Source organism: Strix uralensis, chromosome 2, assembly GCF_047716275.1.
Source record: "Strix uralensis isolate ZFMK-TIS-50842 chromosome 2, bStrUra1, whole genome shotgun sequence".
Lineage (NCBI taxonomy): Eukaryota > Metazoa > Chordata > Aves > Strigiformes > Strigidae > Strix > Strix uralensis.
Window position 1 is genome coordinate 57,886,980 of NC_133973.1, and position 15,456 is coordinate 57,902,435.

Consider the following 15,456-nt stretch of genomic DNA (forward strand, 5'->3'; position numbering starts at 1 on the left):
AAAAACAATACCTCAAAGTTCCATACCTTTTTACAGAGAAATGTCACAGAACTGAAATCAAAGAAATTGCTGGAAAAATTACATAGAAAGATTTAAGAAGAGGCTTCAGTTCAATACAATAGTTTCCATATTTCAATCTGAAAATGTTAATTAATATTAGCAGGATAAAAGACCATAATTTATAAGTCATAATAACTTATACATTATAAATAGCTTAGAGGTTATAAATTGTACATCAGATACAACTTATATGCCAATATATGAAAAATGATTCAATGATCTGTTATGAAAGATAAAGAGCTAAACAGGAAAATACATAGAAACAAAGATTTTTCAAAAAAATATATCATGAACCGGAAGTTTCCAAAGGAACTAATGTTCAAATATCTCAAAGGACCTATTTGCCCAATAGGTCCACAGGAACTACTAGGTTTCTCTGATCAGTTTCTGATCAAAACACTAAGTAGCCAGGAAAAATGTATTATCATGTATGTACCCAGGAGTCCTTCAGGAGTTCAGGTAAGAAGGTGTTGAGTTGCTGGGAAGAAATTCCTTCTAAAATAGGCACTATTTTTTGTCTTAGAAGCTGTATCTAGATTTAAACCTTTGAAAGATCTTTGACAAGGACCTTCAGGAAAAGCTTCTGGAACATTAATCATGGGTTAGAAGACAAAAGGTTGTCATGAATCAAAATCTGACTAACAGTCAGGAAACAAAATAAAACAGTCTGTGACATGTTGCAAAAAAGTCAAAGTAAGGTACCTTGATGCTACTCTGTGTTAAGTCCCTTGCTATTTTAATATATTTACTTCTTTTGGAAGGGAAATGAGCTGTGGAATTGAAAAATCCATGTATCACAGGTTGATCAAATTCAGAAGAAAAGATAATGGACTTCACACCAAGTTGGATGAACAGGAAACAAGATGCAAGTTCAAATTCTGTAAAAATATTTGCAGTGCAATGAACATTAGAGAAAAATCAAGTGAACTAGGGTCTACAGTCTTAGTTATTCATACCATAACCTTAACTGCATACCTAAGAAAATATATCTGTGCAAAGACTAATGTTTAATGCACATCTGTAAACAGTAAGATACAGAGAGCAGGCAGTCTATAGGATGAAACAGATAATATTAAAAAGTATATATACAGGTAGTGATACTTCATGGCAAAACCTGAAAGGCAATAATTGTAAATTCATTTTAAAAGAATATATTGCACTATTAGAAATAGTTCACAGAAGAAAATAAGAAGAAATTAGGGACAAGGAAAAACTTTTTAAGTTAACTGATTAAGGAAAATCAGTTTAAGATTGATGAGAAAGACTGATGAGAAAATTCTTTTCTGACTGAGGTATTAAAGGGAAAGGCACAGTAAAATTATACAAAACAAAGGTAAGTTAGGGAAGGTATAACAAGTTTTCCCTCCTTTATCCTATATCAGTGAGAAAACAGTATAAAACATCAAGATGTTTCATAAAATTTGCAACTGTCCCATTTCAAAATAGTAAATGAAAGCACCGTGTTCTCATTGACAAATGATTTAGGCTATGCTAAGAATTTAGAAAGACTCAGAGTGGACTTTCATCTTCATATGATGAAAATCTATGGAACTAATACTAAAACACTCTGTAGAATCTAAATTGTCAGAATTCACACCTTAAATCAAGGTCATACTATCCAGGATTAGGAGGAGATCTTCTAAGGGATCTTCTTTATTTACTAAACAGCTCCTGCATCTTTCTCCAAGGATTCTGATCCTGATAACTGTCAGAAAAAGGCCACTGGAAAGAGAGGCCATGAGTGTGATCCATCACTTCAAGATTACTATATAATGTCTTCTAAAAAAGGATACTGAAGAGAAAAAACAGACTGTGTATGACAGCAACTAGTTAAACACTATGTTAGTTCTGGTTTCTAATTTCAAGGGCTGTCCAAATTTACGGCGTCTGTTCCACAGTCAGAATCCAGAGTAATAAAACCTTTAAATAGCGGTTTCCCCTTTTTGCATTCAGTCTTGCAGTGCTAGCCTAACTCTCCAAACTCCTCTTAAATTTTATTATTGGTGCTCAACTGGCTGCATATCAAGACAAATTAGTGAGTTTGAATTGTGGAGATCTGTAGAGAGCTTTTGATTTTAGGGCAGAAGCAATTATTGCTGAGCATACTGCTCCAGCTCTGACAAGAGGGTTAAGTGGCTTGATTCATATTTGCATTTATGCAGCATTCATATACAAAAAAATAAGTAGTTGAGATTGTCTAGTAGAGAGAGGGAGAAAGGACGTGCATTTCTCTCAGTTTTCTAAACTGCCCATCAGAGGAAGCAAATACTTAGTGCATGCACACATGAGCACAAGCAGCATAAAAATCATCCTTTTGCTTTTTTAGGCACATTGCTATATCAGTGCCTGAGACTTAGAGCTTCACAGGTCTGGTTTTCATTAAATCTGCCAGAGATGTACAGACCTCTAACACTTTTCATTGTACATGACTGCTAATATGAATAAATGCTTATGTATGGAAATTGCTAATTATGCAATTAATTGATCACTTCCACTTCAGCCTTTTTGAAAGTGATGCATAATGTACCTGTTAAATTGAGGACTGATAAGGAGATGGAAGATAAAGCAGAATTCATTGTATTTTAAAAAGGTAAAAGCATATTCAAGAGCTTGCATGGGTCTTTTAATTTCTTTTTATTTTATTAACATTGTCTCTCATACAATAATTATTTTGTTTCTTATACAGTCATTATTTTCTATCCTGTAGCATATTACATTTGCCAGCATAGCATAGGTTGTAACTGTAAAACACACAATTAATTTTAAAAATAAAAAGCCACATCACTCCCCAAGTAACCCTAGCAATCAGATTTTTTATTAATTCGGGTAAAATCTACTTCAAATTGTTCTCCATTCTGTAAGCATGAATACAAAAGTTCGCAAGGCTTGATAGAAATTACTCCGTTCAATCAAAGTTCCTCAGGAAGGCATATTCCGCAGTGTATTTGTCCTTTTTTTTCTCCTTGTCATTTATCCTGTATCTTATGTCTGGCATTCTAGAAGGCAAATATTTTTTAAAGCTTCTAAAACACCTCAGGCTCTGCCTACAGCTACAGACATGTAACCATATGGTTCCTTAATTACTTAAATCACTATGTAAGGCCTGTGTGCTAACATTCAAGATACATTTCGCTGGTGTTAGCCCAAGGGGACCCAGTTTGTAACCTCATGACTTTGGCATTCCTTGTTTGCTTGTGTAGCATTTCCTCTGTAGCTCTCTTAAAATATAAGGGTCATTTCTCAGATGGATACCTACTGACTAAAAACTGTTGAGTCTTCTTGTTTGAAAACCTCACTGTACTGTTATTGCTTACTGTATATGCCTATCTTACTTCCTTTTTAGAAGTTTTGCAGATGATACAAAACTGGGAGGAGTGACTGATCCACATATGGTTGTGCTATCATCCAGAGGGACCTCGGCAGGCTGGAGAAATGGGCCAAAAGGAACCTCATGAAGTTCAGCAAAGGGAAATACCAAGTCCTGCATCTGCAGAGGAATAACCTCTAGCACCAGCAAAGGCTGGGGGCTGACTGGCTGGAAAGTAGCTCTGCACAGAAGGACCTGGGAGTCCTGGTGGACAACCAGCTGAATGTGAGCCAGCAATGTGCCCTTGTGGCAAGGAAGGCCAACATCTTCCTGGGCTGCATTAGGAAGTACATTTCCAGCAAGTTGAGGGAGGTGATCCTTATCCTCTGGTCAGCACTGGTGATACACACCTGGAGTGCTGGGTCCAAGCACAGAGCTCCCCAGCACAAGAGAGACATGGACTTACTGGAGTGAGTTCAAAGGAGGGCCATGAAAACGATTAAGCAGTTGAAGCATTCGGCATATGAAAAGAGGCTTGGAGAGCTGGGACTGTTCAGCATGGAGAAGAGAAGGTGCAGTGGGATTTTACCCATCTATATGGATACATGGATTTACCTGAGTAAAGAGGACTGAGCCAGGCTCTTTTCAGTGGTGCCCACTGACAGGACAAGAGGCAATGGGCATAAACTGAAGCATGGAAAATTCCATTTAAAAATAAGAAAAAAGGGTTTTTTTATGGTGACTGTGATCAAACACTGGAGCAAGTTGCCCAGAGAGTCTGTAGAGTCTCCACCATCGGAGATTTTCATAACTTGACCAGACACAGCCCTAAGCAACCTGCTCTAGCTGACCCTGCTCTGCAAGGGCTAGGACTACAGACTTTGGGGGGTGCCTTCCAAACTCAACTACTATGTGATTTTGTAGTTCTGTGACACCACTTATAAAAAAAATCATACCTAAAGGAAATTTCCTTCTTTCTACAACTAAAAGTTTCATGTTTGGTAAATGACTTTCCAAAAACTGCTAGATTTCTTTGATCTTGTCCCCTGAAATATGAGGGGAAAACAAATTACACAGCCACTTCCTAGTGAAAGAATTAAAAGAACTCTGGTAAAAGGATAAGAATATTCACTGCATTTCATTAAAAACAATTAAAAAAAGCATCCCTACCCTATTTCAATAAGATTGAATATTATTAAAAACATTTTGACATTCATTTTCCTGATGCTGTGTGTTCACCACTTGCACACTGGAAAACACTCTTTTCTGCGGTTGGTCAGAGGGAATCCTTTATTTCGTATTTGATTATGTTGTGTATGAGCAGTCTGTGACTGAATAATCATAATCTTTGATCATGACCAACCTGTGACTGAATGTTACAGCCGTGCTATCAAGAGAATTCCTCCATCTCTATATCCTTCATTCTCTCATCCTGTTATGTCTTCTTGTCTGCTTTTGTCAAAAATACATTGCTGACAATAATTATGTTCATCCCCATGTTGGAACTATGTTCTCAAAGGTATCCAGTGGTGTATTATATTCTTGCTGACTGAAGGGTTCACCATGACAGGGATATGAGAATGGACAAAATGAGGAAGGCTTTTTGCTAAGCTAGAATTTTTCTTTCTACAAGATCACCATATTGCAACAAAATCAGTATCTTTCAGTAATGTTGTGTGATATCACCGGCAAAAAGTGTATTACAATAATGTAGACTTTAAACACATTTTAAGTGTCCACAGAATAAACAGCTTATGCAGTATTAATGTCCTGACAAGCCATTTGCTTGCTGCAGCAGGTGGACTTAGTGCCAGAAAAGAAAGAGTCAATTTCCCATTGGCTCTGAGGTTGTTTGGAGAATGTACTTGCTAAGTAATTATAACATCCCTTGGAAAGGTGTCCTAAACTCTGTCCTTTTAACTAAAGTCTCTCCATTTCCAAATCAGTCTTCAATTCAGTGTGTTATGAATTCTTTTCAAAACTCTTTTCTCCAACTCAGTCTTTTCTGTTTGAAATCTTCTCTGCTTCTGGCTGTTGAACGGCTGTTGTCAAACTTGACCATCTCAAACTCAATTCAACTCCTCTTTTTTACTTTTTTAACCTAAATACCCTTTTCTACTTTTTCTATAATGAATACACTGGACTCTGTTGCTGGTTATCCCATCTTCTCTGTATCCTACCTTCATGTGATCCCACTTACTCTATGGTATTTAGCTCCTATCTATGATTCCTGATGGCTCATAAACCACCCTTTTTTTCCTTTCTGTTGCGCTATCCAGCCATTATAGTAAAGTACTATGAACTGACATCCTTCCAAAGCTGTATCTCTGCCCAGTTCAAGGGTATATTTGCTAGTGTTAAAACTCTACAAGAGCTCTGGCTGAGCATGTACTCTGGTTGAGCTGCTGTATTTGACAAGTAAATCCCTTATATTTACTGCTTATATTTGAATTTAGAATGACAGTCATGACAAGTTTACTATTATGGAATCGAGTTTTGACCTTGGCCACAGAGCATGTTACAGTTGTGGAGCAAAACCAAGGAGATGATAGTTTCTGACACAGTTTTAAGAATAATCAGAGAATGTTCACCTTTATATATACCATTGTATCCTCCATGGACTTCTCCAGAACTGGAGATTTCTTCAACATGAGCCCCTTGGTCAGACGTAAAGTATACAAGAGTTTTATCAGTCAGATTATATTTCTCCAGCACATCCAGAATCTGCCCTAAAAAAAAAAAAAAAAAAAAAAAGAAAAGAAAAAAAGAACAATTTTAATGTCTTCAAGTGGCTTTTTCATTAGCCTTGGCACATACATACATTTTTGTCCTTATGCCTTTTTAAGATCAATTTCCATATAAACATTATTATACAAAGTAATTGCACCATGCAGCATACAGTAGGGGATGATTGCACCAATTGCACAAGGCTTGATGCAATCAGGACCATGGTTCAATTGCTGCAGGGTTTCTTGAAGTATAAAATGAGAAGATTTGTGCACAGCAAAGAAAAGGGCTGATCCATAGAGAGCCAGTGACCTTTGGAAGCAGTTGCTCTCAATCAAGGAAACCCCTCAGCAAGAAGATTCAAACTGCTGAGGATATCTGAAAGAGTCTCAGCATGCAGAATAGAGCTAACAGTTTGGGGGTAAAGCTTTGCTGCCTAGCAACCTAGAGGCAACATGGCAGAAATCTCAGTGTGAGCGTTAGAATAAGACTTTCTAAGAAAAAAAAGGAAGTTAATGTATGGAGTGCCTCTGGAGATCACATGGTTTCAATATCAAACCTAGTAATGAGTCCCTAATTTCTCATAAGAATAGACATGGACTAAACTCAAAATGTGCAAGGTAATAAACACACATACACATGCACATATTTAAAAAAGGAATCCACATGCATCTGCTCTGTAACTCTAAGGCACTATGGGCTTATGCTTCATTTTCACAAAGGGCTCCTCACACTACCTTGGCACTGTGGAGAGCCTTACAGTGCACATAAATTACATTCAAACCTATTTATACTGAGGTCTTTAAAGAGGGTTTCTGTATGAATGAGAGTGAAGCTGCTCTTTGTAACTTGCTCCAGTGAATTTTATACTGATTAGGAATCTAAAATTATTGGTCCTGGAAACTGACCAAAGTATAAGAATATACTTCTTCACATCAGCCTGCAAATGAGCTTTAACTTTGTTCTTTAGGGATCTCAGAGTATATAAAGATAATTCGGTCTTCACAATCATTTTATCTTTATTCTTTTTACTTAAACATCCAAGAATGGTCCAATTTGAATCTTAATTTTGATTTGCTCACCTGTAGACTAAGAATTAATTCATCAGCTGGTGCTCAGTTATTGTGTCAAAGAGGATAAGAACTTTGAAATACAGAGACTTCTTTAACAATTTTCAGATCATAATTTCTGTTGCTATGTTCTTTTTCTGGATAAGGAGTAGTTACCTTAACTTATTGCTACTATTTCTACTTGTCTTTTAATGTCATAGCATTCTAAAACTGCCTTGTTAAAAAGGTTGACTGTCTACATTGCTCATCAGCTCAAAAGACTTGGTCATGAATAAAGGAACATCAGCAGTTAGATAAGTGATACCTATTGGTCTTGTTTGTAAACTAGGAGCAAAGAAGAAATGTAAGAGTAGGAGAATTTGTTTATGTAAATTTTGAAACCTTGTGGGAGTTGAAATTTCCCAACAGAGCTGAGGAAAATCTGTTACAAAGGCTGACATTTTAAAGTTGGTGGGTTGAAGGAAAATCATGCAGATCCATCTGACAAGCCATTTGCTTGCTGCAGCAGGTGGACTTAGTGCCAGAAAAGAAAGAGACAATTTCCCATTGGCTCTGAGGTTGTTTGGAGAATGTACTTGCTAAGTAATTATAATATCCCTTGGAAAGGTGGCAATGATGATAAAAAAGTGGAGCATATAGAAAAATTAGGAGATTATGTGTGGGTATTCAACCACACGACCTCCAGAGTTACCTTCCAACCCATATCAAGCTATGATTTTATGATCCTATGATAGTAAAAATAAATGAGATTGCACAAAGAAATACATGTGCAATAACATGCACAAATGCACTTTTTACCTACACGGTTTTCCTTGATGAAACTAGATTTTCAAATTCATCCTGTATATAAAAATATCAGTATAAACCAAGAATTCCACTCATCCACTAATGTACATCACATTAAATGATCTCTGGTGATTAGAGACATCTGCTGTCATTTAATAATGGCCATTTTGATTTCCTAATTAATTTGGAAAAAAATGAGAGACTATGAGAAATGTCTCTCTATCACAAATAGTGAAATAAAGCAGTTATCATTATGATGACTTTTTTTTTTCTTTTTTTTTTTGAAGCAAGGTTGAGTATCTTGACTTGGCTTGGAAAAAAAAAAAAATCTCACCTGTTTCAGGAAAAACACCCCAATAAAATGCATAGAAAGTCTCATCCAAAGCTTGTTGAACTCAACGGTAAAACTTCCATTTCCTTCATTTGGATTTTTAAACAGAAAGAGGATTGGCTACATTAGGGTTAATTAATAAATGCTAAAATGACAACTTATTTTAGCAACAATATTTTTCAGTACAGATGGACTAATAGTGCTAATTCAAATAACACTATTATCAGAGAATGGCAATCACAAGCACTCACAGAAATGAAGCAAAACTTCCATTTCTATTTTAATCTTGAACACTGACACCTTCTAGAATGAAAACTGTACATAAGCAATAAAATGTGTGCTACCAGATGATAAGGCCCACTAAAGTGCATTTGAATGATGTGGCTACTGTTAACACAAGCAATACATTCACTTATTAGCATTTCTAAATGGTAACCAATACGGAATAAAAATGCAAAAAATGTACTGTGGATTTCTACAAACAGATACCTTTCACATGCAATATTATACAAATTTTAGAAGCAAATACTACAAATTAAGCAAAATACATTCTTACTGTTTTCTGATAACAATTTAATTTATTTTTTGTTTTAATTCCTGCATTCTTATCATTTCTGTAGATTTCACAGAGACTTTAGAATTAAATGAAAATTGATGTATAAACATTCCCAGGCAATGCCAGCTAATGTACAAGGAGGAGTTTATTCTAACCTATTTTAGCTGACTTTGGAAGAGGTAAATCACAACTGCTAAAGGGCCTTTTTTACCTGTTGACTAAAAAAGAGAAGACAGGCAACTAGCTCAAAACCAAATGCCATCTTAGACATCAAGGACATTAAGATGAATCCTACCTAAAGTGCTAGACATGCAACTACATGAGCAACACACTTTAATGAGCGTGGTGAACAGATAAATGACATCTGAGTAAGAGAAGATGGTAAAACTGTATTGCTTCACCCATAAAATATGATTGTAAGGGTATTAATATGTCATGTGCTCTTGAATTACAATAATGGGGCTTCAGCTGGCTTAGTATCCCCTTTGAGTCTCATTGCTGGTTGCAGAAAGCAATAACAATTTTAAAGACTTTTTGGATGTAAAGAGTTTATACAGAATAGGAACCTGGAGGATAAATAAGCCAAAACACTAGGAAAACTGTAGCTCTGTTCAAGTAACAATAGCTTATTATCCCCAGCGTAGGAAATTACCAATAAAAATGGAAGGATTCCTGATTGAAAAGACTCACTTGAAAGCCATGTTCTAAAAATTAACAGCTGCACTGATCTCTGTGGATGGTACCATTTACATTTTTTCTGATTTGAACAGAACAGATTTGGAAAGACAACATTTCTGAACAACAAAATCAATCTAACACTGAAGGAGCTGCATAATTTCTGAAGCTATTTAGCAACCAGAATTTCAGATCATTTCTCCTACTATTGCCATTCTACGAATGTATACCCAACGTAGGTGGTTAACATTGTAGCAGACAAACACATTAGATCATTGGACACTTTTCTTTTATTTGTATTTTTTAAGACACAAAACAGATTAAGAACAGCATTAAGATGTTACTTGTTTTAATTAGTACATCAATGTTCCAAAATTTAAGTAAAGCTACCTCCAAAATATACTGAGGAGTGCTCTCTACATTCTGCTTTCCACTCTTGCTTCAAGCTATGGTAAATTATAAATAGTTGTTTCATTCTTAAAGTGAAAATGCCAGTTTCAATGGAGTGATAGCCATGTGAAAGTGTTAAGTGCAATTAACTTTATTCTTCAGAAGAAAACTGAGAGTACCATGCCACTATTCAACTTCTCTAAATCAACATGAATGGTAGCCGAACCAGCCTCTCCAATGCTGAATGTAATCTCTGGAGTTTTGAACCTCAAAACTCCTATTGTACTCATCTACATTAATATATGTGGTTTATTAAAAAATTACTATTTATTTGAAAACAAGGTACAAATATTGGAAACCAATGTATTTACAAACATATTAGTGATTTGGAAAACTGTTCAAAGGTTTAGTCAAGCAAGCATCGGAACATATGCATTTGATTCATAAATTAACTTACTGTCATTTGAAGTCAATAGGACAGAAATGTTATTTGTATTAAATTGAAATAATTTAGAGTCTTGCTGAAATTATGAATAAAAAGCTCTAGAATACAGAATATGTCTGTGTAATCTGTGCATTAGGACAAAATAGTCTCTCTATTTGTGAGGAAAGCTTTAAAACTCTTTGCCAGATTCAAAGAAACAACAGGATTCAGAAGGAGGCTTAAGGATCTGTCTCAGGACAAGACAGTTGAAGATAAAGGGAATTCCTGTAAATATAACATTCTTTCCTCAGTCCAGCAGACTTTCACATGCCTCTGTTGTATCCAGAAGGTTACAGTAAGCTTGAGACAATTATTGGAGAAAGAGTGATCTGGGAAGATCAGCCATCACATCTCTGCCTAGAAGAGGCAGTTTGGGCTTGGGGTTTTTTAATTAATTTATTTATTTTATTTTATTGGCTGTTTCAGAATTCCCTACTGATACTAATGTTTGTTTTTGAATAGCATCATTAGCCAGAATCACAACTAACTTGTAGTCAGCTGAAGGGGTTCACCTCTGAGTGGAAAGCCAGGAGTGCTTTGAATACATGCATAAACACCTACAAATTAACCCTACATGCATAATTATCTGGAAGCCCATATTTCTCCCAGAAAAGATATTGATGCCATTCAACTACATAGCAAACCTCTTGGGGAGTTTAATTAAGGTAATTCCACTGTTCGTCATTTCTTCAGGGCTCAAAGGCTAAGATTTTCACCTTATGAAAACGTAATGTTGCAACTTCTGCCCACCATCATTCACAAGATAACAATCATTTTAATTTCTGTGTTCATTTTGTATGATGAAGAAAGATACTTCACTCTTTAATACACTGAGCTGATTACAAAATCCACTGACTAAAACCATTGTATAAAAAAAAGCTTAGTAACTAAGACCAAGACATCCCTATCTTAATTTTAGCTTTTGTACATTTCAGGTTATAAATATGCAAATGTTTCTGTGGTATGCTCAGAGCCATACAGTTTCCCCTTGATAAATATGTAAATGAGTTTGTCTCTGCAGTGGGGAAGTAATTATCACTTTCAGACCTAGTCATTGAGCACAACACTTGAGGTAAAGATGGAAAATAATGAAACCATTGACAGCAACACAAGAAGTGGCTGCACATATGGTGAACAGTACATAAACTCTGCATGCAATGTGTTTAACATTCAGAGCTACAACACAACCACTGGAAAGTGGAAATTCTGGGACGAAGCAATAGGTTGTGTTACGGCACATTATCTAGCCATTCAACAGAACACATCCACCTAAGAAGAGAGTGATTCTGCATGGGGGGGGGGGCATTAGCATATGAACCTCAAAGGTGAGAGTGAATACTACTTAGTATAACTGTTTGACTAGAACAGAAAATAAATGCATAACTAATTACAAAATGTACAATAATTCCTGTAGGAAGAAAATGGAGTGTAGATTCAGTGGAAAGTCTTGAATCAGTCCTACTGTGTTACCATTATTTTTAAAGTTACGCTATGGAAACAGCCGATACAATGAAGTCTTCCCCAAAGTACAAAGCTGGAGTCTCAAATGTGCTAAGTTTCTCGTTAGGTTAGTGGGATCTTCAGTGTCAACAGGACATTCTGCCAAACAAGTAGCATACGGTTCTGAAAAAGCACATCTAAATTAGTGTTTTAATTTGGATCAGGAGCGCATAATTACAGTAAGTCCAATCATGGACAGTTAATATATTTCTTTTTGCCTAGCAAAGCCCTCTTGGATATTGTCACCTGGATTCCTTTTGAATTAAACTAAACTCAAGGATGGACTCTAGGAATGCACCTGAGGCACTCACACTATCCATGGGCATTCAGTCTATGGGAGCTCTGTAGACCTAGTCTGAAGTGGATTTCCTGTCTCTGCCGGTGTGCTGACAGTCTCTCTCCAGCTTGGAAGATAGTTCAAACCTGCCACTGTTGGCAGTTCAAAACATCATAGGATTGGTGAATCCTATACTGAAACTCTGGTGCTAGCAAAATCAAGATCCACCTGTGCATACTGTAGATACATAGAGGGTGGGATTTACATATAGTGTACACCTCTACATCTGACATAGTTACTATAAACATTTTTTAATGAAGCAAAAGAAGCATTTTCATACACAGCTCTCCTATCTTAAGATGATTGAATCTGACCCCAAAAATTGTAAATTCTTTTCACAATGAGGTAAGGTGAGGCAATTGTCCCGGATTTAACTACCTACAATTACCATTCAAATCAGTAGCTGCTAGGTCCAGATAGTCTGTAGAGCATCAAACATTTTCCTGTTGGATTCCCCTAGACTCAGGGTGAGACAAGTAAAACCAGTGCAAGCGCTTGGAGAAGGGCAGTCTTTTTGAAAAAGCAAAGCAACTTTGTTGTGGAGTCAGCTAAGCTATCAGTGTGAATTTGCTTTCTGTTTGGATTTGGATTGCCATGTAATTGTAAACTTGTAATTGGCTTGTGACTGTTTATACAGTCTTATAAGTATAATGTGTCTTTCGGACCCTCAGGATAAATTTTCAGCATAGTGCAAAGCAGATTAGGTATGCACTGCTAGCAGCTATGAATAAATCGACAAAATTTTGACTTATGCATAAGCTTTTCATAGAGATAAGTATCACATCTCTTATTTTTCTTATTCATATAGGGTTCAAATTATTTTGTAAATGTGAAAGTTGGAATGATACTTTATACATATATAAATACATGTGGACAATAAAGCAGAGAGTTAAGTTGTGGTTATGAAAGTTGTGAAGATCTGTAAGTGCAGCTGCAATATAGACAATGCAGGACAGAAAGATCTTCATATTTACATCAGTACTACAACATTACTGATGGATCATTAAAGGTCAGAAGTATAACTATTTGGATATCTCCTTAGTAGTATTTAAATTAGCTAATAATTGCTTGAAATTCACTTTTAGACCTTACATCTGTTGAACATAAGTCTCTGTATTTCTAATGTAAATCCTAGTTTTCAGACTGCTTAAAATGCTAAAATATGAGAGATGGTCATGCAGTTTTAGGAGGGTCCACTGCATTTGCATATTTCATGACAGCTGTGATAACTTTTTGGGTAAATTTGCATCTTCATTCTGCACACATCTGAGAATAAGATCTATTTCACACATACAACTAAGATGCATAATGCAAAAGACACTGTCTAGTTCCCCACTTCAAGGTCTCCCATGTTTTCTTTCAGATTTTGGAAGGGATTTCTTCAGGTAGGACCTAGGTAAATTGTAATGACAACCTAAGGATGCTATTCTTTTTATAATTAGACTGTCAAGTGAAGTTAAGGCTTCAGCTATTTGATCTTTCCAATATATACTGATGGTGATTGATTCAGTAATTGTAGAGTGATAAAAGAAACACTTCTCTATATCTTCAAAGGTTTAAACATTTATTAACATCAGACTGAGTTTTAAGCTGAATATGCATATGCTCTTAGATCCAAATGCATAATGCCAACATTTTGCCAAAGTATGAAGAATTATGAAGAATTAAAACAGAGCAAGCAATTTAACCCCACATTTTAATCCTCTGCACTTTTCTGAAAATTTCAAACTATTTGTTTGTTTCACTTTTATAAATTTTTTTAAATAAAATTGGAAGTGATAAAATTGGTTGACATTAGAGCCTAACCATATCTTGTCTTTCAATAGCCAAACTTTTTAAATCTTTGCTAAATTTGGCAGCAGATTTTAACCATTTGCTATAAATCATATACCATAAAGTTAAGAGGAGTTTTATCAAGAGTGAATTAATATTCCTCATTAAATCTTAATTGTTATCATCTCCTGGTTTTCTGATTTTAACTGTGCAAGTCTAATCTCACATGGAAGTGGCTGTGCGTTAACTCACCCCCAAAACACAAGATGACTTTTTTCCCCCTTGACATGACCATCACCATGCGCACTTGCTAATTCACCTACTTCTCTAATTGCTTTTGGGCAACTCAGTGGCTTTTGTGTCACTCAGTGGCTTTTGTGCCTAAGCCTACTGTGCAATCACCATCTTCAAACCATGCTAGCTGTGAATGAATCTCTGTACAGACAGTATTAATACCAATAAGAAAGCAAGCCTGTGAAAACTGTCCTCAAGGGAATTTTCCACTAATGAATGTAAATTCCAATCTGACTTCTCTAGATGACATTCTGAATTTAGCAAAAAATGACAAATAAATCGAAGACCACAAATTTTTCTTTATGATTCAGGGTTTTTTTCAATTTTTTCTCCTTTTTTTTTTTTTTTTTTCATATGTTTATGTGTTCAATATGACAGTATCTATGCTGATTTAAATTCCAGAGGATCTTTTCAGAAGGGAAGGCAAATAATTTTTGAGGTCATCCTCACTGATCATAGCTGACTAGCTCAGAAGATTGCTCACTAGTTTATGAAATGGGACTTTGATTCCTTAATTCATCTAAGTGCTCTTGAAAAAATATTCCCAGTCTATTTGGAAGGAGCTTTTGTTGAAGTTTCAGAGTAGTACTCAGTAGCACAGCAGATGTCTACAAGGAAAAAAAAAATCTGCATTTTTCTGGTCTGAGGCCTGGAAAGAGAAATAAGTCACTCTCATTTTAAATTGGTTTGGAAATACTTGAGGTCTCTGCTTAGGCCAAAAGGTATTTTATGCCCCCAAGACATGGTGGGGGCATGAAATCATGGAGGACCCTGAGATCATCAGGTCCATTTCTTTGCCTTTTCTCTACTTAATTCTTCCTTGTGAATAAAGCAAATATGTGATGTGAAATTACTAATATAGTTATTAATCTGAGTTTACAAAGGTTCAAGGATATGAATGCTATGTGTGATTTGGTTTGTAATGGGAATTTACAAAAATGGATCTATGAGACTTTCCTGTGTGAAGGCGAGACAGATTTCTGGAAGGGCTCTGCTTTGCATACAAGGATCACAGCAAGATGTGGTTTTTAGGATAAATCTGAAGGCTAAATTTGAGATGAGGAAGGATCACTCACATGGCACCACACAGATCAGCTGAAATATTAGCATAGATACAAGGAACAAATTAATCTAGCTGTAAATAGATAGTATTTGGGGAAGAAAGG

General features: G+C 35.8%; 1 protein-coding gene across 5 annotated transcripts in view; it reads right to left on the reverse strand.

Moving 5' to 3' along the window:
* STS (steroid sulfatase) overlaps positions 1-15,456 on the reverse strand; it is a 115,011-nt gene that overhangs the window by 40,044 nt on the left and 59,511 nt on the right. For all 5 annotated transcript variants that reach the window (XM_074858872.1, XM_074858875.1, XM_074858871.1 and 2 more), the window contains one exon: positions 5,959-6,096. In XM_074858872.1, coding sequence (XP_074714973.1) covers positions 5,959-6,096 — 138 coding nt within the window. The remainder of the gene's footprint in view (positions 1-5,958; positions 6,097-15,456) is intronic.